Source organism: Aulonocara stuartgranti (assembly GCF_965226115.1).
Source record: "Aulonocara stuartgranti genome assembly, chromosome: 3".
Lineage (NCBI taxonomy): Eukaryota > Metazoa > Chordata > Actinopteri > Cichliformes > Cichlidae > Aulonocara > Aulonocara stuartgranti.
In genome coordinates this window covers 19234810-19262764 of record NC_138941.1, presented here as the reverse complement: position 1 = coordinate 19262764, position 27955 = coordinate 19234810, and the positions used below count along the sequence as shown (strand labels likewise).

The 27955-nt window shown below is 43.3% G+C and overlaps 2 protein-coding genes across 2 annotated transcripts in view; one reads left to right on the top strand and one right to left on the bottom strand.

Annotated features, from left to right (window-relative positions):
* Window positions 1-27955, top strand: part of LOC309700493 (uncharacterized protein) — a 2098293-nt gene that overhangs the window by 1124738 nt on the left and 945600 nt on the right. The gene's annotated exons all lie outside the window — the stretch shown is intronic.
* On the bottom strand, window positions 10912-15195 carry LOC309697519 (neuroligin-2-like; the record flags this gene model as incomplete). Its single annotated transcript, XM_082519465.1, has 4 exons — window positions 10912-11871; window positions 12177-12543; window positions 13329-13482; window positions 15157-15195. The coding sequence occupies 4 exons, from the start codon at window positions 15193-15195 to the stop codon at window positions 11043-11045; spliced, it is 1389 nt and encodes a 462-aa protein (XP_082375591.1). The 3' UTR covers window positions 10912-11042.

The following is a 27955-nucleotide window of genomic DNA, read 5'->3' as shown; positions in this document are numbered from 1 at the left end:
AACAACCCAAAATGTGATGTCTACATATGTGGACGCCAGGTCCTAGGAGGTTAAATATCTGCTCACTTTGTCAAAATGAACCTGATCATCTCTGATGAGTTCAGTGATGTCTGCCAGCTCACCTTGCAAGTGGTCGAGCTTATACCGCCGACAACGCGGCACACAACTTGTAAACCCCCTGCTGACTATCAGCTCTGGAGTTATTTGTTTATGTTAGTTTCAACTGTTCCTGCAGAAAGTGAGCACGTGTTACTGATAAAAAGTCCAATAGAAGCAAAGTCTAAACTTTGAAAACAGAAACCTGTCTGATTAAGATCTGATCTTTGGGGGGTTTCAATAAGCAGTGTGACCCGTGTATATGCATCAGGGGTGGTTTTGATTATCGATTTATCGATTAAAATCGATTCTGGCTTGGATAACGTGACATCGATTCATTAAAATCCTGAATCGATTTTTTAATATAAATTTATTTTGGCCAAAACGCCAGAATCTCAGGTTACACCTCCCAAAGTTTCAACAACCACCAAACAGCTAAAACAGTAAATGAGAGCAGGAACACGGATTCTGCACAAAGACGTAAACACAAAGCGCGGAGCCGCCGACGCATCAGAATCAGTGAGATGTGACTTTCTCACCTGACTGCACGGACACGAGCTGAAAGCCGACAGCTCGCTGATTCTGATGTTGCGGCGGCTCCGCGCTTTGTGTTTACGCCCTTTTTGAGCTGATTCTGAAGCTGCAGGTTTGATGTCTCTCCAAACAATATTGAGTAAACCAGCAGCAAAATAAGCTCCAAACTACGCTTCACATAAACATCGTCATGAATTCCCTCTGATTGTTTTGCTGCCACCAGGATAAAATCACACTTCATGCACAGCTCTCTCTCTCTCTCTCTCTCTCTCTCTGTACTTCAAGAACAGTTTCCTGTTTTCTGCATTATTCGCTTGCTTGTTACGCACAAGTCTACCGTTCTTACAGCCTGTCGGCCGCTGTTTTTTTTTCTTTTACTTACTTCTGAAAACAAAGCCTCGTTTCTGCCGTTCAACACTGAACAAATTTAAACTTTTTAAAATGATGCAAAATTGCAAAACGCTCAGCTGTGTCTGTAATCAAACCTCTGTAACTTTGCTCTGCTTCACGTCAGCAGCATCAGGTAATGTTCATATGTTCATTAATGGTTTTCTTTGCTTTTTGATGTACTGCAGAATATTTGTATAAAATCCCAGGCCAGGAAAACCTTCATGTTTTTCTGTTTGATCCTCAGCTACTTTGACACAAAGGCATCTGCTGTGATGCTCACAGCTTTGATAAAGTCTGGCAAGTGTCAGATTTCTTTTTATAGATATAAAAATATAGAAATGTACTGATGCATGTAGTAACTGTTAGCTTTAACTGTACAAGGCTTGTTAGACATAATGAAACACATCGTGCAGATTTCTGGATGTTAGACTATAATTTTTATTATGATTATTAATCTTGAGTCTAAAAAGTCAGTCAAGTATATCCAGGATATCTTTCTGTTAACTGGATTCACTGACCCTAACACTGGGACCAGGATAAGCGGTCGCATGAAGCTGGTTATCAGCTGACAATCTTATGATTTAATTAATTTAATTAAGTTATTTAATTTTTCTAATTTTTCCTCCACATTTCCCCTGAAATGAAGGGATTGTGTTAAACATGCTTTAGTTCCTCACATTCTTCTGCATCTCTTTGTTCAACCCCCTGAATTAAAGCTGAAAGTCTGCACTTCAAACACATCTGAGTTGTTGCATTTAAAATAGATTTTAGTGTATGTACAGAACCAAAATCAGAAACTAAGTTCTCTCTGTCCAGATATTTATGGACCTAACTGTATAATCTATACAGCACGTAAAAAATGCTGTAAATAAAGAAGTCTGTGAAAATGTGGCGCTTAAGGTCAATTTAAACTGAAGTGATATAATCTTCTCCCCACAGTTTGAGTTTGTATTGTCTCAGCTGCAGACAGACTATGATATTAATATTATTAGTTATTAATATTATTAGTTATAAAGGACACCTTCCTGCCTTTAGTCTTATTCATGATGATTATTAGTCGTCTTCTAATGTCCACAAGTCTGTATGATGTGTTTCATAGTTTCTAACAAGCCTTTTAAACTTAAGTTACTGCATTGCTGAAACACCAACATCTGCTTATTGAACAAAACAAAAACAACCAAAAGACCACACATCTGATTTTATTTTTATTTTAATAGACTTCCAAAGATTATACCAGATAACTGGCCTCAGAATATAATTGAATAAACATTTTTGAAAACGATAACCTAATCCTGTCTTGACAGGCTGAGCTCTTCAGTATCCACCAACAGCATCGTCATGCTGAGTCAGACGTTTCTGCTCCTGCTGGAAATACTCTTCCTCTTTCCACATTGTACCAAATGTTTTTAAATGTTAGTTTCAATTTAAAATTAAAGATTAAAAAAGTGTAACACATATAAACATCAGATAATTAAGACAAGCGAATGGTTCAGTTCCACATGTGCTCCGCTGACACATTAAACTTCAGTAAAATGATGCAGTTATGAAACAACTTTAATCTAAAACAAACTGATTTGCTCAGGAGCAAAAACAGTGAAGTCAGTGACTGTAAGTGAGTGAGCTGTGCTGGTGACTGGATATCAGATTTCCAGTCATTAGAGCAGATAAGTGGCAGAACTATATTACTGATTTAATTTAAATGCAAATAGCCCAAATCCTGATTAAAGCATCAGGTTCACTTATAAAGTATTCTGTAGTTATCTTAGTGTCCATCGCCCTTCCCAACATGGGAATAAAGCAGCTGTGAGAGAATTAAACATGAATGAATCAATGGTACGGAAGTGGAGGAAGCAAGAAGAATGAGCTGAGTAAAGTTTGACTCATGCGACATTTTTGTTTCGCTTAATGCGCCTTATAATCCAGTGAGCCTCATGGTCTGTAAAATATGGTGCATTTGCAAATTATGTGCACAATATTGGAACTAAACTATTTTATATTGACAAACAGCGGCCCGCATTAAACTGTGACTGTCACCAGGTAATGTGGGCGTGTTTGCTGAATAAGCAGCAGGTGTTAAACAGCTGACAGGTCAACAGGATGCATGCAGGTAAACTCGAGGGCCCTTCGAGCTGATCGGTGGTGTCGTGAGGAGAATTTCAGCTCATTATTCATGTTACAGAAACACAGAGGTACGAGACCAGGCAGAAGACTTTCTGATTATTTGTTTTTAGTTAAAATAATTCCATTGTTGTCTAGTGATGGTGTGGTAAAGCTCTGTGAATGTGTCCAATTTTTCCGGCTTTGTTGCTTCACCCAAAGGCAGATCACACAAAGTTTAACTGCTTATTATGAAGAACTGACAGCTGCTGGTCATTTAATGTTCAGCAGCACTGCTGTGAGAATACCTGTAGGACACATACCAGTGGATATGTGAGCACATGCACAGCTGCAGGGCTAGAAGGGCCCAAATGAATTAAATAAATAGATTCTTAAATAATTAATTAAATGTGTTATTAATTGATTAATTACATTTATTTAAAAATCATTAAATTTTTAATTAATTTATTGTAAATGTTGGAAATGAAATTATTTGGCATTAAATCAATGATGTATGTATTTAATAAGTATTTTGAACTTAGATTCCTGTCAACTCACAATCGACACAAACACAGTGAACACAAAGCTCCAGCTGTCTGACAACAACAGGAAGGTGACACATGTGGAGGAGCTTCAGTCACATCCTGATCATCCAGACAGATTTGATGTTTGTGAACAGCTGCTGTGTAGAGATGGTCTGACTGGTCGCTGTTACTGGGAGGTCGAGTGGACGAGGAGGGCTCGGATATCAGTGAGTTACAGAGGAATCAAAAGGAAAGGAAGGAGTGATGAGTGTGTGTTTGGTGGAAATGATCAGTCCTGGAGTCTTTGCTGCTCTAATCATTATTCCTCTGTGTGGCACAATAACAGAGAAACACCCATCTCCTCCTCCTCCTCCTCCTCCTCCTCCTCTGTCTCTAACAGAGTAGCAGTGTGTGTGGACTGTCCTGCTGGCACTCTGTCCTTCTACAGAGTCTCCTCTGACTCTCTGATCCACCTCCACACCTTCCACACCTTATTCACTGAACCTCTTTATCCTGGATTTGGGTTCTGGGATCCATCGACTGGTTTCATGAAGGGTATTTCAGACTTTTTTGGCACACTTAGGTATGAATTGACTCTTTGTAGTTAGTCTTACCTGTTAGAGAAACAGTTCAGTCTGTTCATGTCTGTGTCTTTCACTCAGAAACACATGATGAGATTCATGGATTCAGTCAGTTGATGTTTTAAACTAAATGATTCACAAATTATTATTCAACACAAGTTTGGTGAGCAGCAGGGCTCATCCTGCTTTTTGTTTTTGTGCATTATAATGATGAAATAACTTTGTCATGTCTGTGGTGGCCTTTGGAGAATTAAACCATCCTGTAGAAACTAGATATAAATGTCATATTTTCCAACATTGATATTTTTCTGTGTTTCAGACGACAATGAAAAGATAAAGAACAGTCTGTAAATCACAAGTTATCAATTCAAATGATTATTAAAGCCACAAGAGAAGCTTCCTGTTATTTGTACCACTCACCTGGTCATGTGATCCAGCTGTGCAGCCAATCATAACTGCCATCACTTTCTACTTTGATATTTCCATGGTGAATGGACTGATTCTTGTTTAACACGTTCATACTCTGATGGATGCATCGGAGAGGGTTAGTGTCTTGCTCAAGGATACTTTGTGTGCCAGCTGGAGCAGTCAGGGATTGAACCACCAACCTTCTGATCATTAGATGCCTTGCTCTGTCTCCTGAGCTACAGCCATCATCAAAGCTCTTTCTTAAATCCTCTCTGAGAGGAGCTCAAACACGAGGAAGAGACGAAAGTGAGGGAAGAGAGTGAACTCATTAGTAAAATGAAAAACAGCCAGCGTTGATGTTTAAGACAAGTGAGGTAACAGAAACACTATATATAGCAGCGGTCACCATGGCAACATCAATGTCGGTTGCTACGTATTGTACTGATCCTGATCTGTGAGCCTCATATCAGGATATGCTGTTGTTTGTATTTGTTTGCATTGTTACCATTTTTGTGTCTTTTTTAACAAACTACTTTTATCTTGCCATCGTTTGTCAGAGAGTCAAACTACATTTGGTTCATCTTTCTACAATAAAAACATTTCTTCATCTTAATTATTGTATGTGCAGAGTTGTAGTTACTCACAGTGACCACTGGAGGCGTGTGATCCTGATAGTTTCCCTGGAACCGTCCAGTTCATCCACATGAATGAAGCTGTTGGTGATTAACGCTCATCTGTACAACTTTAACAACAATATCAAACATTTAATCGCTCTGCAAACAGCTTGTCTGATGTATAAACTGTGTCTTAAAGGATCAAAGTAAATGTCACATTGAAAGCAGATTTCACTGTAATGTCCTCTGTTTGAAATATTCCAAATATAATCTGGCTTGGTAATGATTTACTCATATATTGTCCACGCAGACTAAAGCAGTAGGAGATGAGATGAAAACAATTAGAAGAATCTTTACTCTTTAATGTCACAAATTCCTCTTTGTATGTAACATAACAACATACATGATACAGCTGCAGCAACTGAGGCGAGGAGAGAGGCAGCAACAAGAAAACTGGAAGAAGGAGACCAACAACACCACCTGTGGAAATCTTTCCCCAATCAAGCGTCATCATATCAGCATTTCATCAAAAGCACACATGCTCCGACCTGACAATGCAGAGCTGTGGCAAAATCATTGAAATCATTTATGAAACAAATGAGTGCATCAAAAATAAGAGTGGAGCTGCAATGAAAGAGAAGTGAACTTTCTTCAGTCAACACAAAGTTTTCCCTGACAGGTGACATTTAATTAAAGTGACTTTATCACCACACACACATTCAGAGGCAGTCTACAGGAGCAGAGCTGCAGCTATTCAGCAAATGTCTCCCTGCAATCCTCACTGCAACACCTACATGTGAAAATGAAACCACCTCTACTGTTCACACATGAAACGTCGTGTGAAGAACCAGTTTTCCTCAGATCTCTGTTTTAGTAACTCTGAAGTCTGAACTTTGGATTTTTGCATCCTGTTTGTACTGATAACTGTCAGTGGATGATTTTGATCCCAAAGAAATCTTTAACACACATGTAGTGATGGGACGTGTGCACTGAAACAATGGTTAGGAAACAGAAATCGCCTGAGAATCTGCTCATGTTTAAGATTTCTTCTTTACAAACATTTTCTATGGCTGTTCCCAGTATGACCAGTGATACAAAGCATGGGAAATGGGGATTAGTTCATTCAGACAAATACACTTTTTAAAATGTAAAAATAAAGAAATAAATCAATAAAATAAAAAGTCAAAGAAATAAAAAATAAGGGTCTGAGGCGTCTGTCTCACTGTATCCATGGCAACAATTTACTTTCTTTCCTTCATATCAGAACCACATCTTTGAAATCAAAACATTTAAGATTCAAATTCAACCACAGATGTGTTCAATTAGATATTAAATGAAGCAGTGCAATGTTTTTATCACTATCCAAGTTTGAACTCTAAGTAGAAGATTTAAAAAAGCAACACACACACACACACACACACACACACACACACACACACACACACAGTATGCAGACATGATTTAGCTGATGATAATATAACGACTGCACAGACCCGTGGGATGATTCATGTCCTTTTTCTTACTCTATGCAATGATGAACTTCTTGCTTCAGGACCTTCTTGATGAATTTGTTTTCTAATCCACAGTTTTCTACCTGATCTGTGTGTTTGAAGTAAAATGTGTTGCTTCAAATGTAAAAGTTAAACAGACAGAAAGCATCAACGTGGACTTCAATCAGTGTTTTGTGTTCATACAGGTCAGCTGTTGCACACAGAGCTCCTGGATTTACACTGTGCCCTGGTTCCTGTGTTTCTGTATGTAGTTTAGTCTAAAGTGGATCCTCCTCATGCACAGACTGAATTATCTGTTCAACAATCAGCATTTCTGATTCATGGATTTCATTTGTTTTTGCTAGTTTTGACTGAGATTTCAACATATCTGTGGTGGCATCTGTTCAGTGTTATGGAAGTTTTACAGCACTAATCTCACTTCACTCTGTAACATAACAGTGAACAATATTACTATTAGAAAGATTATTAGAGAAGCCACAATCAGATGATCCCCTATGAGGTGTCCTTGGTTATAGTGTGAAGTCATCTGAGGGGAGAGAAGAAAGAAACACTTCAGTGTTAATGAAAAAGTCATCAGTCTTCTTATGGGAAGAGACCTCCACCAGACCAAGACAGGTAACCATCCAACACGTTCTCATCCCAAAACCTAACAGACCGATGCCATGTGACAAACCGATGCCATGTGACAAACCGATGCCATGTGACAAACCGATGCCTTTCGGTCTCCCTCTCTCTCTTGTGCTCCTGCTCCTGCCAAAAGCAAAGCAAAGCATCCACCCTTTTCTTACCGGCGTCGTGAATTGTTTGTCAACATCTACTCATCCTAACGTTGGTCCAGTCTTTGTCTCAGTGTCAAGTCAGTCAACACTTTAGTCCACATGGTCAGTCCAGTCACAGTCCAGTCACACACATCATGCACACACATTCACACTAGATCTTGCTGATAGTGGAGCCTCACGCACAAAGCATCAGAGTCTCCACCCTCATCAATATGAGCTCATTTATTTGTTCTTTCTTTTGTTTTTAGAAAAACAGTTCTTTATGATCTTGGACTGGATGGACTCGCTGCAATCCTTTAGACAGGAACTCGCAGGTTCCCACAGGTGACCTTTTCCTCAGCCCATTGTAATCTGGAAAAGCTCACCTTATATTTGCTCTCACAACAATGTTTTACAGCGCTGTTAATTCAATCTTGCAGGCCTGCTCAGAACAAAGAAGGAGGAAAAGAGAGCTGATTATTAGCTCATCAGAGCACAAAACATCATCACCAAAGGGGGCGACACCTGACAGTTTTCTCTAAGTGCACTGTTACAGAAATAATGAGCCGCTCCTCGACATGTCCATGTTTAGTAAAACTCCCTCTATTGAAATAAGAAAACAAGCCAAACCTAACTGACAGAATGAACCCATCACTAAAACAACAACCCCAAAAATCTTCATCACAGAAAAGTTTTGCTTACTAATCCAACAATATGTTGTGGGAATTAGAACTTTCCGGGTCATAAAGCTTTTGCCCGACTCTTGGCTTAACTAATACTGACATAGTCTGAAATCAGACTTAAAGTCACTCCCTCTGTTCATTTAGGATAAATGTATCTATATCTGATTTAGGCTAAGTGCCTTTTGTTTAGATGAACTGCTGGACTTCCAGACCAGCAGGTTTAGGGAAGTCTTTATGGGGTCACACTCTGACCCCCCCCACCACACACACACACACACACACACACACACACGCACGCATGCACGCACAGGCAACGTACTCTTTGTTTGTATGTAGACGTCATATGTTAATGAACGTCATATGTATATTCATGTAACCTCAATAAAAGAGCAGTGTTACGGGGGAGCGGACGAGAGCAACTGGGGTGAAGCGAAGGAACGGCGTTTGTCCGGTTCTCTCCCGTGCACGGGAAACATGAAGAACTTTGCCTACTCGTGTCTTGCTTTGCTATGTAATTAAATTGTCCTTAACGTTTCAACGAATAGGTTTATGCTACAAACCTATCACTGAGGTTAACTACACAACCCCTCGCCACCTCCTTATACACAGGAGTGAGTACAAAAGGGTTCGTACGGACGCATCAGCCGGCCGTCCTTCTGCTCGACACTGTTAGCTGAAAGATGATCGGATCATCCTCTGTCCTGTATTTAAGGCTGAGAGTCTTTGTCCAGTCTCTTTTCCACAGCTACTGTCCACAGCACTGATCCACCTGCAGCACAGCCCCACTCAGTTGTTTTATGATTTACATTGTGCACGTTTCCCTTCCACTGAGCTTACAAAACCTCTGACAGGAGAAGTCAGGCATGTGTTTCCCCCACCTCCCCTTTTAGGCAGTAATAAAATAGAAAACAAACAATCAAACAGGCTAAAGCTAGAGCACAAGCAAAGACAGCACCGGTGACTAAGTTCTCCCATACTGGACGTACGCTACCACGTGGGCTCAAACAGCAGCACATCAGCTCAGTTTACATACTGTTGACATCTTCATCAGAGGATCAGCAGGGAGCGCTGCTGAGCTGCAGTGGTCTCCACCAGAGTGACGGAGCAGGAATCACAAACAGCACAAACCCACCGTGTTGTTTCCACCCTGTTCAGGAGATCTGAGCCCCCATCCCTTTTTTTCATGTTGCAGCTCTGCACTGCAGGCCCTGAACGCCTCCCGGTTACCCTCAGTGTGCTTAGAGTTTAATTTACAACCGACGAGCTCACAGATCATCTGCAGGCAGGTGAACGAACCCTTAATGTGAGGATAATAGCAGAGCTGAGCTGAGGTCAGAAATAGTCAGGAACGGTGTCGACACAGTGAAGTCAGCTGTTTGGGAATTTGTCTGATTATCAGTTTGGGGGGGGTCGGTGTTAAATAACAAAGGCGGTGTAGGATGGAGAGAGGAGGAGGGAGGGAGCAGTGATGATATGAAGTCAGAATACACATGTGGCAGACATAAGGGGGTCAGACAGGAGCAGCATCAGTCTCTGCTCTGTTTTGTTAATAACGTAGAAAAATAATTTTGTACAATCAAGCTACATCGACGGACGCTTTACCTCACGTACCCTAAAATGAAAAAGTAGTGACAGTAAGATGGAGGCTGCACATGACACCATGACTGAGTTCACAGCTGTTGCTTTGATTCTAACGTTTAAGACTTTTGGCATCGACTCCGTTTTAATAAATGAGTGCTGGGAGGCGTCGTTTGACTTCAGGAGCTCCTGCGATGCTCCTGCGATGCTCCTGCGATGCTCCTGCGATGCTCTTACTCTGCGGGAGAAAACCAAAAACCAAAAGTAGCAAACATGGAGCGATATGACTCGTTTAGATTTTGGGAAACGTGCATCGACAGGTACAGTGTCCTTTTCCCCGCGTCTTTAAAAATAATTCATGCATAGATCCCCCACTGAGAAAACCCTTTTATATACTTTCTCCTTTGTACACATTTTATATAGAACTATATATAATATCATTTCTCTATATCTATATTTTCAGAAAAATTCTTTCCACACAATAAAAAACAACAATTAAACAAATGCTTCAAACAAAACAACAAAAAAAGAGAAGATGGAAGAAAGAAAATCACGACTGAGGCCAGTTTGGCACTTTGTCATGAGAACATGACAGAACTCTGTTAGTTGACGGTAAATAGCGATACTCTATTTTTCTTTGGTTTTTCTTCTCCCTCGATGAGAAATGAAACACAGCAGTACTTACTTGGCACCTAAAAATGCTGGTCGAATGAAAGATATCAGTGGTTTCATGGTTATATGTTTAGTGTACGCCTCCCCCTCCAAACTGCTCAGCAGATCGGGAATTTTTAGAGAAGAGCAGGAGGGAGGCGTGTCAAATGAGAGGAAGAGAGCAGTAATAAAACACGGATGTAGAAAAGAGAAGCATAATGTGCACATAACACACAGGAGATGGAAAAAGAGATGACGCCAACGTAAAAAAGAGAAAACAGCGAGGAGCGAGAGAGCATTCGTCCCTTTGACAAATGTTGGAGGTCTTGAGCCTGGAAACAGCAGACCGTCTTTGAAAACAGTATCTTTGAAAGATCTGAGTCACCCACCCCAAACTGCTCATCTGCTGCTGGACACTTCAGTTGCACCTCCACATGCCACCAGTGGAGGGAGCTGCCAAGTTTCACAGCACATGACACAGCAGGTGTAGTTGCTTTTGGAGAAAGAAGAGAATAAGAGGACAGAACGAAGGCCCACGTCTAGAGGCCTCCCTTCCAGAGCGGAAGCAGAGCCAGTGTTCCTGGTCCCTAGGTGGCGCTGTGTCGGGCCTGTCCCTACTATACCCTGGTGGTGGAGTGGGGGTGGGGCAGGGTGTTGTTGTGGCCGGTGGAGGGGAATGTGTTGAAGGCGTGAAGAGGCTGCATGCTGGTGATGGTGCTGGGGATCACGGTGATGGTGTTTGGCTTCATCAGCGGCACGTTGTCGGGGGCGCGGCGCAGCGCCAGGGTGTAGTCGGGAGGGCAGGCGGGCCGCAGGATGTCGTGGGGTCGCAGGGGCTCCATGTCGTGGTGAGCGTCGTGCTCCCAGTCCTTCATCTGCAGGGACATGATCTCCTCCTCCTGGCTGTGAGCCAGGTCGTTGGCGGGGCCGCCCCGCTGAGGGGACAGCCGGTGCTGGCGCATCTCGTGCTGCTTGTCACGCTTGTAGTAAAGGGCGGCGAAGGCCAGGATGTTGAGGAAGAAGAGCGACGCTCCAACTGCAACTGTCACGCTCAGTTCGGTGGAGTAGTCGCGGGTGTGTCTGGGAAAGAGGTCCTGGGGCGGGCGCTCTGAGCCCTCGGGCTCAGGATCTGACGGGAAGGTAGGGTAAGGATGACGAGTGGTTCGAGGAACGTTGTTTCTGGGCCTCATGGTGCCGGGGTCACGGCCTGCGGGGGAGCGCGTAGTGGTGGGAAAGAGCACGTCGTGCAGGCTGTGAAGATGAGGGACTAATTCCAGCCAAAAGGCCACTTTGTTAGCTCTGTAGTTGTGTCTGACACGAGGTTTCAAACCGATGTGAAGGTACTGCTTGTCCTTCCAGTTGAACTTGGTCCAGATGACCTCCTCGAAGCGGTTGGGCTTGGTATGAATGAACTTGGTGTCCTGAGGGACGGGCAGGTTGGGGTCCCTGGTGGAGCATAAAGGTTAAACGTTTCAGTTCAAACTTATATTCAGTCTCCATTATAAGTAACATGTGGAATCAATACACTGAATACAGACAGGAGGCCCATTCTCTGTGCAACCTTTAAACTATCTAAGACCAACCGGCTGCTCTGGGATCTGGATGCTTTTGGTGAACCAGTATGTTCAATTCTTCAAAGCCACACGGGAATTAAACTAGCAACCCAGATTCAAGTATTCAAGATGACAAGAAGGCTGTCAGAGAACATACAGTAACGTGTACAGTTTACACTACTGTGACATGAGGCCTACCCAGTCTTTGCGAAGTTAGTCCAGTAAGTCATGACCACAGCGCTCAGCATCACATCGTTCTTGGAGAAGTTGCAGGGGAACAGGTCCGTGGCACCGATCATCGGTACGCCGAACACGTAAGGTATCTCGTCTCCGTGCGCGGCGTCGGCCCACTCGGGCCGCGTCTCGGTTTGGCAGTGGTGGTAGAACGTGTAAAAGTAAACTGGGGACTGAAACTCAGCATGGAGTTTGGCAGTGGCCACAGCTGGTGCCACCCACTGGTGGTCCGTAAACAGGGCCAACAGAGTCTTCCGCCGCATGTCGCCGTTGTCCCTGTCCGCCCAGTCTGTGTACATGAACTTAATGGTCTCCCTCAGGATGTCTTTGCCTGGTGAAGAAGCACAGGAGGGGACAAAAGGAGGGGGAAGAAAGATAAAAGTGAAAACTGCTAAGAGTAAAGTAACAGCAGTGCAAGACATTTTTTAAGAGATCGGTCTGATCAACAGATATGAAACCAAAGCAAATGTTGGTGAGATGAACCAAGAGCCAGGAAGCGAGTGAGAAATCTAGAGAGGAAAAAAAGTCTTTCAGATAACAGAAGGAGTGACAGGCAGCAGAGAGGAAGCATGACTGCATTATCCAAACATGTCTGTACTGTGACTGTGGTCCGGCTGTGAGGGGTTCGCAGGCCGATCTGTCAGAAACACCGACACTGAGATTGGGAGCCCACTACCTGGGGGATGATAGCATTACTGCCCACAGAGCCTCAAAGGTTAAGGTGCAGACACGCCGTGATGTGGATGAGTGGCTCTCTTTAGCACGCTTGTCTTGTTTGATGCACTTCACTGGGCTCACATGTTACTGATTCCATTCTTTACTCGCATGTTTTAAACGCTTAAAGCACTTTCACAGGTTTTGATATTCTTTTGAAAATTCATGTGAACTCAAGCTGTCAGAATTGTAATGTAAGCTTTGATAATTGTCCACATTTGTCATTTTGACGATTATCCGTTTATTTTAATGAATACAGCAAACAGAAAAAAACGAACAAATCAACAAACGCGGCTCCTAATAAGACAAAACCTGATGATGCTGCAAAATGCAGTTAAGTGAGAGGAGGCTGTAAAATGGAATAACTGAAAAAGTGGCAGTGTACAGAGGTGGCGTCCTCACCCTCTGGGTAGCCGTAGAGGTTGTCAACAAAGCTGGAGATGGTGTAGTCGAACGCCGCAGCTGAGATGCCGTCGTTGTCCTCACTGTCATCCACAAACTTCAGCCCCTCTCCCTGGTTCACTCCTATCAAGATGTCATAGTTTAGGAGCTCCCCCTGGTGGAGCAAATAAGGAAGAACATGCTGAGTGCTGGGACAGAGCCTGTGTGCATCACAAGTCTACAACAGGAAGTGCAGCTGAAGCACAGCTTTGTGAATTGGCAGCATTTCATTTCCCAGTAAACAAAATAAAGATTAGCTGTTGCCATGAAATTCCTACTATAAAATGTAAATACTGCAATATATGCAGGGTTCATACACATTTTTAGGGTCAAATTCAAGCGCTTTTTAAGCACATTCAAGGTCAATTTTCAAGCTTTTCCAGCACATTACCAAAAAAGAAGCATGTTTCACTTTGCATCACCTCAGTAAGACCTTGTAAAAATTTAAACAAATCATCTGAGGTCGATTTAAATGTCTTTTGTTCCCCTTTTGTTAAAAGAGCAGCACACAAAAATACAGAAAAAGGAAACGGTTGCCTTACATGCATATAGTGTACAAACTCAAAAAAACACATTCCTCTTAAAAATGCGCAAATGTGAACAAATCAACTTGTTAGAGATCTTCATCTCCACTGTAAATAAACAACAAGCCAGAAAACAAGAAAACTGCACCAAACACCACAAACACCAACAAATTAATGTCTTCTCATCAGACATTGAAGCTTCTTTCCTGTGTGACATAAAAAATAAGAGACAGATGTTTGTTTGTTTTTTTTAACTAGTTAAGCACCCACGTTCAGTCATCCACCCATTCACGCACTGGTGATGTAGCTACAGCCACCCTGGGGCGCCACCAGGCCCTCTGACCACCACCAGTAGGCAACGGGTGAAGTGTCTTGCCCAAGGACACAACGACCGAGACTGTCCAAGCCGGGGCTCGATTACAAGGCGAACTCCTAACTCTTGAGCCACGATCGCCCAGTGGGGACATGGGGACATTTCAATTTCCAGCAGGAAGCTCCCCCTTTTTGTTAAACCCTTTAGATCAGGGGTCGGCAACCTGCGGCTCTTTAGTCCTTATAGTGCGGCTCCGCGTGGTTTGTGAAAATAAATTAGCTGAAGTGTATTTTATTTATGTTAGTTCTTTTTTTTAACTTGTAGTTCTAAATTGGAAGATTATTGTGATTTTGCAATATACAAATAAAATTATATTTTGTTATTTTTTCATCGCTCAAAATAAGCGTCACACTCGCGGAAGCCGGTGTACCCGGCGAAACGCCGTGCATTTATCGAGCCTTTCAACCCCAGATAGGCCAATTATGGCTCTTTGGCTCTTTGGGTCTTAAAGGTTGCTGACCCCTGCTTTAGATGAACAGAGTTTTTTAATCAAATACATAATCTTTAATAAATGTTCTCTTTTATAAAAAGTAGGATAATTAAAAAAACTTTTATTATACCGCTATTGCGTAGAAAAAAAACTGTCTTGTTTTCTGTCGTCTGTTATATAATATTAGTGATGTTTGTGACAATTAATTTCTTAATCGGCTGGACTAACCAATAGTCCACAACCAGGAAACACTGAAATTTTAAGTTAAGTTTGAAAACAGTTTAAAAAAAAAACACCCCATTCCAAAATGTCTTGTGACAATCTCATTGGCTTAGGGAGTGATGATGTCATAGATCTTAAGAATCTTAAGTCCTTTGATGTTTTTCCTTAAGTAGGGGTGAGAAACAGCAAGTTTTAGTTCGTTTCAGCAGCATCTGTGTTTGCAGCCTACAAAACGTTCACCACAAGCTCTTCAAAGTCATCGTATAGAAACTCCAACATGTTTCCAAGAAAAAAACAACCAATTCAAAAAGATTACGCCGCCTCTCCTTCCTGGCGTGGCCGGCCAATTTCCCCAAATGGCTCCTCATCCTTCCAAAGGGCATTAGAGGAGAGTAGGAAGGAAAACTACCTTCTCCAGAAAAAAAATGCAACAAATTGAAGAAGAGAAACTTCAACTGGAGGACAAATGTAGACAAATGGAAGCCCAAAATAAAGAGCCGGAAGAAAGACAACAGCGCCAGCTGGACATAAAAATTATTAATGAGGGCTGGGGAATCAAGTTTGCTCAGACCCGAGAGCAGATTGTGCACCTCATTAAAGAAAACAGGCAAAAGAGTGCAGAACTAAAAGAAATGACCAACCAGCTCCAAGACAAGAAAACGATGACTGATAAGATACAACGGGATCTCCAATACATGGACCGAAAAAATCGGCTCCTCCAAAGACAGCTCCATGAAGCTGTGGAAGAAAAGAAAGAATTCCTCCAACAGAAGGAAGAGCAGGACAAAAAGCAACGAGACATGCAGCACGAACTGAAGAGCATGCAGGAAAAATACCGCATGCTGAAAGAAAGCCTGGATGAAACACTGCGCCAAAATAAAGACCTTCTTCAACAGAAAGAGCAACAGCAGGAAAGACTGAAAGAAGGAAAACGTGTCGTCCAGGACTTTGAGTCTAAAAATCTAAAACTGCAAGAGTTTTGTAATCAGCTGGAGGACAAAGCAACTAAAGTGGAAGAAGAAAAGGACAAACTGGAGAAACGCTGCTCACAGATGCAGAGAAGGATCGATCAGATAGCGAGAAACAACTCCGAGCTCGTTAAGGGGATTTTGGTGGAATTCAATAACTTGAAGCGTGAAAACACTCAAATGCAGGCGCAAAAACAACAAGAAGACAAAATACATGAAGACCTGCAGCTCACGCTCCAAGAAATCCAGAAAAGAAACGAGCAGTTAGAAGACAAGCACAAAGAGGTCCAACAGAGAAATGCAGACATGCACAAGGACAAGCTGATACAGGAGGCAACATCCAAACAACTCAAAGACAAGCTTGAAGAACAACAAGCAACATTGGAAGAGGTGGAACAAAGATGTGAGAAACTTGAAGAACAAAACGCAGAAACCATCGATGAGCTGAGAAATCTCATCCTGGAGAAAAAAGCGCTCGTGGAAAAGTGCATGAAAAAAAAGAAAAAATGGTTCCACTTGTTCCGGAGGAGAGACGCTACTGCTTCCTCAACTGATGTAGCCTCGTCTTGCTCCACCTCTGTTAACCCCCCCAACCAGTCCCGGCCGTTGACTGTCCCCTCCTGAGCCTGGTTCTGCCGGAGGTTCCTGCCCGTTTAAAGGCAGTTTTTCCTCCCCACTGTCGCCAACTGCTTGCTCAGAGGGGATTGTTGGGCTTTTCTCTCCTCTGCCTTGTTTCTTCATTTACTTGTTTAACTTTTTTCAACTTATCTAAATAATAAACCAATTAAATTTATCCTTTGAGTATTTTTCATCTCATCTTTACAGAATCTTTCCAAAACATTTTCAAACATTCAGATCTGTCTTTTATTTTCTTCTTGAAGCCTCATAAATGGTGAACTAAAAACCCGGAATATGGTTTGAAACATAGTTTCAGCTGAAACTGGCATAACATGCTGTGTGTGTGTGTGTGTGTGTGTGTGTGTGTGTGTGTGTGTGTGTGTGTGTGTGTGTGACAGGGTATCACTAGTTAGGTCATCATGTTTAGACTCATTCACTCCAAAATTATTTAGGCCAAATCTTTAAAACAGTGTCATTTCATACACATTTTCAATTCACTTCAATCGCACAAATGCAGAAATAATTATTTGCAGTATCTTATTTATTATGAGAATGTCATGCCTGATCATTTGTACCTACACCACCAAAAATGGGGGCAAAAGGGAGGAGATCATGTTTAATCGGTTATAAGAAAAGGTCAGAAATATAAGTGCCGACATGAGCAGTGTCCACAGAAACCTCTGACTCTCAGCTCAAAGCTCATATAAACCATTTCTACAACCAGCAAACAAACAAAGACACCAAACAGTTAAAAGAGCAGTGACGTCACCACGAATCTGTGGTCAGGTAATATCCATGTTTTGATTGATGATTTTCTGGAGTTAAATGTGAACCGAAGCATATTTTGGGTGTTATATGCTATTAAATACTTTTTAATTTATTTAAAAGTATTTAATAGCATATAACACCCAAAACATGCTGGGTGTGGAAATAAGAAAATCAGAATTTCCTCTGTTTGAGTCACAGTAACTTTGACATAGTAACATTTGCAGTAAGTCCTAAATGTTCACCTTTAAAATCCCTCCCTCTGTTCATTTTGCCCACATCATGTTTCAGTGGTTGGCCTCAGGTTCTTCAGCTTCCTGACAGTCTGAAGTCAGCTGACAGAGTTTCACCTGCTAAATACACAGAAAATCTTGTTAAAGCCGCACAGTTTGCCCAACAGTAATATTCCCATTAAGCCCTTTCTAAACACTTTATAACAATGTGTCATCACTAAATTATAAACTTCTTCTCCAGATCTGCACGACTGCACTTAGTCACAGACTTTATTTAATTGTCCTGCGGCTGCTATCATATATTTTACCAAACAGTTCTTCTCACACAGTCACAGATATATTTCTCTCAATGCAAACTTCACTCATGTCTCAGACAGGAAACTTGAGTTTTTCTTTTTTTTCTGTCCCCACTCATTCAACTAATTTGCATATTGAGTCACATCTCGAGAAGTTGCCCTGACAACAGAAATGCATATTCAAAACATTGCTGCATAATTCAATTATTATTCTTTTATTTTTATTTCTACAGTCGTCACTTCTTTTGCTCAATCAGCTGGAAACCACTTCTAATTCACTATTTTAAACCTGCTTTAAGCTTCTAATCCCTGGTTGGTCCTCCCAGTCACTTTTTCCTTGTCACAACAGTCACTCTATTGTCCTGCAGCTTCCTGAGTTATTCCTCAGCTTCAGCCTTTAAGTGTGTTAAATCTACACCATTCAGCATTTATGTCATGTATTCACATTCATGAGTGTAAGCATGTCTTCATTGCGTGTATGTTGTGTATTCATATTAATATTGAGTGTAAGCTGGTCTTCGTTGCCTCGATGTGTTTTTATAATCAGATTTAATTCCTGCATCTTTGCGCTGAACTGTGGATTCAAACTGTCTCACTTCTGATTCTCTCCAAAAACAATTTCACATGTGACAATTTCTACATGTGTGTTTTCTATTTTTCTATTCATTTATGTATTATTAGTTTATTTATTTCTTTATCTCTCTTACTTTTTTTCTTTACCTTTCTGTTGTGATGCTCTGGATGTTTCTAAACCCACAAATTCAGCCTCAATGTTCAACCCAACTTTCCTATGCTGTCACTTTAACACGTCCAACCTTCACCTCTCACCGGTCCTCGTCCCCTCTTCTCTCAACTTCCTGTGTGGCCTCCCAAATCAAACACAGGCCCAAATCAGCTGTTTCTTCTTCTCTCTTCATTCTCTCTTCCTCTTTTCAGTCTTTTCTTGGCGCTTAACTCCCAGCATGGCAAATATGAACTCAGACAGTCCCATCCAGTGGTTTCACACAGTCATGTCACTGGTACACTTTCCAGCTTGTAATTCAGAGCGCATGTTTCCATCAACATACATGCTGCTGGACCCTTCAGTGTTGTAGGTCAGGTGCACTGTCTTTTTGCCTGCTGTTAATTCTTCAAGTCCACGGTGTTGTTCTGTCTGTCTTCTGTCTTCATCAGGAGATTAACTGTCCTTTAAGCTTCTTCTCAGGATAAGGACAGGATGAGAGGTGAAGCTGTGACATTTTAAACCAAAGCCTGTTTTCGTCCCAATTCTGTTAATCTATCATTTTTCTGCTGTATTCTTCCAGGAGGTTGAGCAAGTCCATGGGCACCTGTATTAACACACTAAGACATTTATTTAATATCATTTTCATTACTATTACTTTGCACTTTCATTCTCTAATTCCTCTGTTTTCATTTTGAAACGTCTCTCACAAGCTCACAAGCTATATTCAGACTTCCTGCTTCACTTCCTGCCAGACACACACTGCGATTGGTTTATAAAGGCCTCTCTTATTAAAATACATAAAACAATCTAATCAGAAAATAAGCACTAAGAATATATATTTATCTTGTAACATTGTTTAAGTTAATGAACAATTGTGTTGAAAACTAAGATTACAATATCAATCAAGATAATTATAATGATGGTTTTTGCTGTAATTAAACAGTCATGTGGAAATGTGGCAACCACAGAACTTTAGAGGCCTTTTGTTCAATTATGTGTGGACTGTTTCTTTAGTCTCATACACAAATTGTTCTCAGCGTCTATGAGACTGATGAAATATCCATGTGTGCTGAAAGAGACTGTGCTGGTCTGACCCCCTCAACCGAGGTATTGTGGGTAATGAAAGAGCAGATAGGTTGGCTAAAGCAGCTGTTAAAAAAGTAGACATAGATGTGCAGATACCATTGTTGAAATCTGAGGGAAAAGAATAGTTTGGACACAAAGTAAGAATTTCTGGAGAATGGCATGGGATAATGGAACAAAAGGGAGACATGGGGTACAAAACACAATAGAAGTTAAGAGGAGTAGTGGGTTAAATAGGCAGCAGGAGAATACAAACAGGTCACTGCTTTCTGAATGGTTCTCTTTTTATGATGGGGAAACATCCGACTGGGTTATGTGATGGTGTAATGCTATGGAGACGGTTGAACATGTGGTTATTAGTTGAAGTATAGAAGTCAAAGGAGAGTGTTGAGGGTGGGAACTGGTGGTGAAATGAAACTTACGTTTGAAAAAGTGGTTAATCAGTTAAGTCCTGATGAGGTGAAAGGAGTGGTTTTTCATTTTTGAGAAATACTGATGTCATCAAGAGGATCTGAGGATCTGGAAGAGAAGTAAGAGTAAAAGCCAGGAGATGGCAGTAGTGCAACATCTTTGGATGCAAGCTGCTGTTAAAAATGACAGAAGAAGAAGTTTGCTTGATCGTTCCTCAGCTCGTCTGTGTGAAGCTGAGTGTAAAGAGGCTCCTGCTGATAGAGAAACACTCTGACTGTTTCTGGATGGGCCTGGGTCCCCTTTCCCTGGCGGGTCGCGGAGTATGTGGGTGCCTACTGGGGTCAGCGGGGGAGCTGGCCCCAGGGAAGGGTTACCTGCCCCTCCCTTCCTTCCCTCCCCATCTCCAGCTGCCTCCCTCTTCCCGCTCCACCACAACCACCCACACATGCAGGGCCTTGGAGTAGGGGTATGTCACCAGGGTGCAGAGGAGGCTACCCCCCCCCCCCCCCTCTGTCCCCTTCTGGCTGCCTCTGCCTCAATTTTATCCCACAACTTAGACATTCACATTACTCACACTCTCATTACACATACATATAGGATCTTGGGGGTGGGCACGATACACGGAGTCCAAATTACCATCAGGGTGTACACCTCACCCCTGGCGTCGTTGCCCACCTCTCAATTTTAAATACACGTAGACATTGAGGGCTAGCAGGAGGGACTATGCGCTTACCTGCTGCTCTCTGGCAGGTAGCTCCATGCCCTCCTGGGTTTTAAATGCACCTTAGAACACACATGCATCAACACTACAATGAGCGGGTGGAGGGAGGTTTGGAGTCTTCTCTCACCCCCGTTCTCTGCGGCCTGGTGGTGCGGGGGGGCTAGGAGGAGTTGGCCGTCCGACTGCGGTCTGGAGTGTGGGGCCTCCCTGCTGCTGCGGAGTCGGGGTGGTCTGCCTCTCCCCACTGCAGGGAAAAGGGTAACACCACCTGGGTCTGGGTGCAGTTCCCCCCTCCAGGGGCAAGGGTACCTAGACCCGGTTAGTAGAGTACGCTTGGGGAGTGTGATCGTGTATACAGCGTCTCTTTATGTCTGTCTCCACGTTGGTTGACTGTGGAGTGAGTGCATATGAGAGCATGAGGGGGGGAATGGATGTTTGTGTCTGTGTGTGCCTGTATGTCTGTGTCTATATGTCAGGTTGGGTATCAGACGCCACCTCTCTGGGGACATCTCAGGCCCTCCAAGGTTTGGAGGCCTATCTCCCCCCACCACCACTTCCCCTGCCAGTGGCGGACCCCCTCAGGGGTTGGTAGTTCTTTGTGTCTGGGGGTGGGCGTCTGGGTACACACCGGCTCACTCCTTGGCGGCCGCTTATCGGGGCCTGGAGCCTGGGGCTCGCTCGGGCCACTTCGGAGGTGGGGTGCCCCCGGCCTCTCAGCCTGGGGCTCGGTCACTCAGGCACAGCTGGCTGCCGGCGGAGCTCACGGGCGCGTCACTGCAACTCCCCCTGGCTTCTGCTCCGCGGCTGCTGAGTGACCCCTCATCTGGGACTCTCCTCAGCTCTTTCTGGGACAGTGGCGCAGCTGCCCCTCTGTTGGTCTTCCTTGGTCTCTTGTGTTCTGGGGGCCTCTGGATGTCTCCTCCATACCTGCTTCATGCCCTGGAGGACGGGGCTGTGGCTCCCCACACCCTCTAGCAGATCGTTACATGGAGAAACCTTTGGAATGCAAGCATGCTGATCCACACAGGTATACACACAGGTGTACACACGGGTATTCACAGACGCGGACTACAGCTTTCTTGGCTGCTGCCTCAAAGCACATTGTGCGCTGTCTATCTTGCGTGCTGCACAATATCGTTTATTATTTAGTATCTACTGATATCTACTGCTAGCTAGTTTATTGTGATGGTGCTTTTTTTTTCTTATTATGTTGCTCTTTGTTGTTTGCTTTCTCTTCTGTTTTTTTTCTCCATACAGGTGACCCAGGAGTTTTGGTTTTTTTTTCTCTCTTCCCCCCCTTCTCACCGTCTCTTCTCCCTTTTGGTTTTCTTTCTCTCCCTCTCTTTCTTTCATTCTTTCTCCCTGTCCTATCCCCCAGTCATGTCTGTCCCGTTTGTAACAACTGAAAATAAAATAAATACATAATTATAATAAAGGTCAATCAAATGGCAAGGCCATGATGATCCACTTGGTAAAATAAATCCGCTTGGCATCTTTCTTGGCCTTGAGACAACAATTCTGATGGCTAAAGATCCAAACGGGACACAAAAAAGAAAAAAAAAATGACAGAAGAAGAAGTTTGCTTGATCGTCTGTGTGAAGCTGAGTGTAAAGAGGCTCCTGCTGTCAGAGAAACACTCTGACTGTTTCACAGAGTCAGACATGTTCAGACTGAATTTCAGTCAGAAACTCAGCATCACATTGATGAAGCTGCAGATTAATTGTGGTTAATTTGTGATTCATTTCTTTGCTGCCAGCTGAAATTTAAATGTAATTTAAAAGAAGGATTCAAGGTTATTGGGTTTTTGAACCCAAAGATATCACATGAACGTGTATGAATTGTATGATATGTCTCTTCTATTTTTCCATCCATCCGTTCGCTTCCACATCTCCTTTTCAGGGTCGTGGGCGGTGCTGGAGCTGTCATCTTCTTCTTCTATTTTTCTATGATCATATTTTGATGTTGATTGTGATTGGTTTTATTTGTTTCTTCGGCGGTTGTAGTGTTTTAATATTTAGACTTTTTTCCATTATTGTAATTGTGTATAAAGTTTGATTTGAATGAAATTTACACTCAAATGCTTTCAGTGTTGCTGTGTTAAGTGTTTGCATGATTAACGTTTGTATGGAAGACTGGTGGGGGAGGCTGTTACATCTTGCAGGAGGTCTCCTCTCTCCAGGAACTCACTCTGCAGGTGGGAGAGATACAGGAGAGGTGGAGGAAGAACTCAGCCTGGGTGTCTATGTCTTGTGTTGTCTGGAGGATGAGTGGATTAACAGACTATAAAGCACCAACAACCGGTATGACGAACGCGGCCGTGACTCTGGCAGACGAGCTGAACACTTTCTATGCTCGCTTCGAGGCTGCAGCTAAGGACTCCAACAATGCTAGTGCTAGCGGCGCTAACGGCTGCAGACAGGAACATACTGCCAGCACCGGAAACGTGCTCGTCATCTCCGAGCATGAAGTAAGGAGAGCCTTCAAAAGAGTGAACACCAGGAAAGCAGCAGGACCAGACGGCATCCCAGGTCGTATCCTCAGAGACTGCGCATACCAGCTAGCTCCTGTGTTCACTGAGATATTCAACATCTCTTTATCTCAGTCGGTGATCCCCACATGCTTCAAAGAGTCCATCATTGTTCCTGTCCCGAAGAAACCCCACCCTGCTTCTCTCAATGACTATCACCCTGTAGCCCTCACCTCAGTAGTGATGAAGTGCTTTGAACGCCTGGTCAGAGACTTCATCATTTCTTCACTACCAGACACACTGGACCCACTACAGTTCGCTTACCGTCCAAATCGTTCCACAGACGATGCCATCTCTCATCTCCTCCACACATCACTCACTCACTTGGACACTAGAAGGGGGAATTATGTTAAAATGCTCTTCATAGACTACAGCTCTGCATTTAACACCATAATTCCCTCAACACTCACCACCAAGCTGGAGCATCTGGGACTCAGCTCATATGTGTCAGTGGATCTCCAACTTCCTAACTGGCAGACCACAGGCCGTAAGGATGGGCGGACATGTCTCAGCCTCCACCACTCTCGTGGTGGGCCTGATCTCTGATAACAACGAGACGGCCTACCTGAAGGAGATTAGGAATCTGGAGAACTGGTGCCAGAGGAACAACCTCCTTCTAAACGTCAGTAAGACAAAGGAGCTGATAGTGGACTTCAGCACTAAGCAGGAGAGGAACTACCAGACCCCCATCATCAACGAGTGCCCAGTGGAGAGAGTGGACAGCTTCAAATACCTCGGAGTTCACATCACGCAGGACCTGTCATGGTCCTGTCACATCAACACCGTGGTGAAAAGGCCCGACAGCGTCTCTACCACCTCAGACGCTTGAGAGACTTCCAACTGCCCTCCAAGGTGCTCAGGAACTTTTACTCGTGCACCATAGAGAGCATCCTGACGGGAAACATCTTAACCTGGTTCGGGAACAGCACCATGCAGGACAGACGAGCTCTACAGAGGGTTGTGCGGTCAGCTGAGCGCACCATCCGCTCCGAGCTCCCTGACCTGCACTCAATCTACAGCAGGCGGTGCTGGACCAAGGCCAGGAAGATCGTGAAGGACCTCAGCCATCCCAACAACAGACTGTTCTCTCTGCTGAGGTCAGGAAAGCGATTCCGCTCCCTGAAGACCAACACAGAGAGACTGAGGAGGAGCTTCTTCCCGCAGGCGATACGGTCTCTCAATCACACCACCACACAGTACTGACCCACACATACAGTTCTTACACACACACTGGACTTTCTGGACATTGTTTTCACTTCATCACTTAAATCACTTTAAGCATATTTGCACTGCACAAGACACTAAATAATGTGGATTGCACAACACTGGTCACTATATTCTTCATTTCAGGTTAATACTTGTACAGCTGCTGTTATTGTGTATATATTTATTTATTTATATTTCTTCATACATTCTTATATAGTTCTATATTGTGTATTTTGTTGTACAGTTATTTTATTTTCAACTTTAATTTATATATTTTATCTTATTCTTTCCCAGTTAAATTTACCCTTCATTCTAATTTGTGTTGTACAGTTATTTCATTTTTAACCTTAATTTATATTTTATTCCTTCCTAGTTAAATTTACCCTTTTTAATTTTTCATATTTATTTCCTATCTTATTCATAGCCTTTTCCTTTTTTGTTTTCTTTAGGTCACAAGCAGTTGTCCAAGCATTTCATTACATATCGTACTGTGTATGACTGTGTACGTGACAAATAAAATTTGAATTTGAATTTGAATTTGGATGACGGGGTGGGTGCAGTTTTCTCTGTGGTGGGATCGGGTGGGCCGTCCTGGGCTCTGTGGGGCCGGGCGGCGCTGCTGAACTGGGCCCCAGTCCAGATGGGCTTGGGCCCCCTTGCCCTTCCCTTCCTTCCCTCCCCATCTCCAGCTGCCTCCCTCTTCCCGCTCCACCACAATCACCCACACATGCAGGGCCTTGGGGTAAAGGTGTGTCACCAGGGTGCAGAGGAGGCATCCCCCCCTCTGTCCCCTTTTGGCTGCCTCTGCCTCAATTTTATCCCACAACTTAGACATTCACATTACTCACACTCTCATAACACATACATATAGGACCTTGGGGGTGGGAACGCTACACGGCATCCAGAAGACCATCAGGGTCTACGACCTCACCCCTGGCGCCGTTGCCCACCTCTCAATTTTAAATCCACGTAGACATTGAGGGCTATCAGGAGGGGCTCTGCGCTTACCTGCTGCTGAGTAATTGCATATGAGAGCATGAGGGTGGGAATGGATGTTTGTATCTGTGTGTGCCTGTTTGTCTGTGTCCATATGTCAGGTCGGGTATCAGACGCCACCTCTCTGGGGACATCTCAGGCCCTCCAAGGTATGGAGGCCTATCTCCCCCCACCACTCCCCCTGCCAGTGGCAGACGCCCTCAGACATCGGTGCGTTGGTGGTTCTTTGTGTCTGGGGATGGGCGTCCAGGTACGCAGCGGCTCACTCCTGGTGGCTGCTTGTCGGGGCCTGGAGCCTGGGGCTCGCTCGGGCTCCTTCAGGGTGCGGTGCCTTTGGCCTCTCAGCCTGGGGCTCGGTCACTCTGGCACAGCTGGCTGCCGGCGGAGCTCACGGGCACATCACGTTTAAATCATGCTTTTTATCTGTTTTTGTTTTTTAATGTTCTGTAAAGAACTTGGGATCACCTTGTTGTTGAATTGTGCGATATAAAGAAACTTGCCTTGCATTTTGGCTGCTACCTCAAAGCACACTGTGCGCTGTCGATCTTACGTGCTGCACAATATTATTCAATATTTAGTATTTACAGTTATATTCACATAGATCATCGCGATGCTGTTGTTTATTATATTGCTCTCTTTTGTTTGCTTGTTTTCTCTTTTTTCTTTCTCAACAGGTGATCCAGGTGATTGATAGATGGATTTTTTGTCTGTTTGTTTTGTTGGCTTGGACAACTTCCTACCAGACCCGTGGAAGTGGAAGCTTCAGTGAAGAAAGATTCCTGCTCCCAGCCGTTCATTGGCTCGGCATTTTAAACCCCTAAAGGGTCACCTGGCCTGTAACTAAACAGGGCCAATAAAACAAAAATCACAAGAATAATACAAAAATTTCAGCCAGTTTATCTTAATACATTAACTTATTCTTGTGTACACAGTAATTCATAAATAAATAATGTATATTATCAATAAAGATTGATCTAAACAGTTTAACTGCTATGTGCAGATAAAGGTTGCACAGCTTTAAAACATTTGCTATCCAGCAAATATCAGTCAAACTCAACACAAAAGGAAACACAACAATCGTTCAAATTGTTTGGACCGGTGATCCAAATCAACTGGCGTTGGTCAAACAGATGTGTGGTAGACTTACTTTGAAGGAGCTGCTACCGACAAACCAGCAAATAAACACCAAATATTTCATCTGTGACATTTGTGAGGTTTCCTCAAACACACTCCGTCAGTCTTGTTGCTGTTGAACGACAAACTATTTAAAAATGTCGCGGGTTTACCTGGTCATATTCTCATTCACGGGGCGATCGCCAAAACAAAAGCAAACCATTAACACCACGCCGATGCTGTTCACAGGACAGCAAGAGTAACGATCAGGAGCATCTGGTCTTCGTTATCGTTCCCCTCGTACGTGTTATTACTGCGATTTCAGCGTTTTCGCTTCACAACTAAAGTGTGCAGTTTACTTTGTGTGCACTCAAATGGAGTCAAGTCAATTAGCGCCACCTGTGGTCAAGTGCCATAGCCTACAGCCAGATTAACTTGTGACACACATCTGAGCCACGTTTGAATTCCTGTTTCATGCACAATACATTTGTAACTTTTAATTTTTTCTGTTTTTGTGTCTTGCAAATAAACCTTTAAACTGATTTGAAATGATGTTATGTATTTATTTTTGGCCTTTATCTACGGTGGCCCTGAGAGGCCAAACGGACTGCAACTTAAGAAAACACCAGCAATAAAAAAAACGCTGCAAAAGCACAAAAAACACAACTGAAATAGGAAAAAAGAAAACGGAAGTGTTTCTGGGGAGACAATAGTAATTAGTAATAAACAGAGCCAGTGTGACTAAGTGGAGCTTGTGAGAGTGAGTGGATTGAAGAAAGTGAGGGACTCAGATGTGTCAGTTGGTTTGTCTTTGTTTGTGAGTGTGGAGGAGAGATTGGGTTGGTTTTAAAGCTAAGTTAAGAATATTCTGAGTTTCAATTCAATTTTATTTATATAGCACCAAATCACAACAACAGTCGCCTCAAGGCGCTTTATATTGTACAGTTTAATTTCCAAAACTTGCATATGATCTTCAGTTTGCAGCTGGACTATCACATAGCAGCTGGAGCAGTCTCACATGGAGGCCAGTCCACTGCTGCCACCTGTGGCCAAGTGCCATAGCCTACTACTAGATGAACTTGTGACACACATCTGCAGTAGAGGCTGAGTGGCTGCTCTCACACCTGGAGCATCCAAATCGACCCACAAACACGCTGAAAGATGCAATGCCATCAATGTGGATTGTCCAGACTGAGAGACCTCTTCCCTCTGACCCCTCCCCAAACCCTCAAACCCTCCTACCCACCTCGACATACAAACTCTGTGTGGCTTCACTTGTTCTGTTGATGTTTACATGATCGAAATAACTTGAACACAAACAAACAAAGAGGAAGACCGCACCGGAAGGAAACAACTACAAGTCCCAGCATCCTCTGTG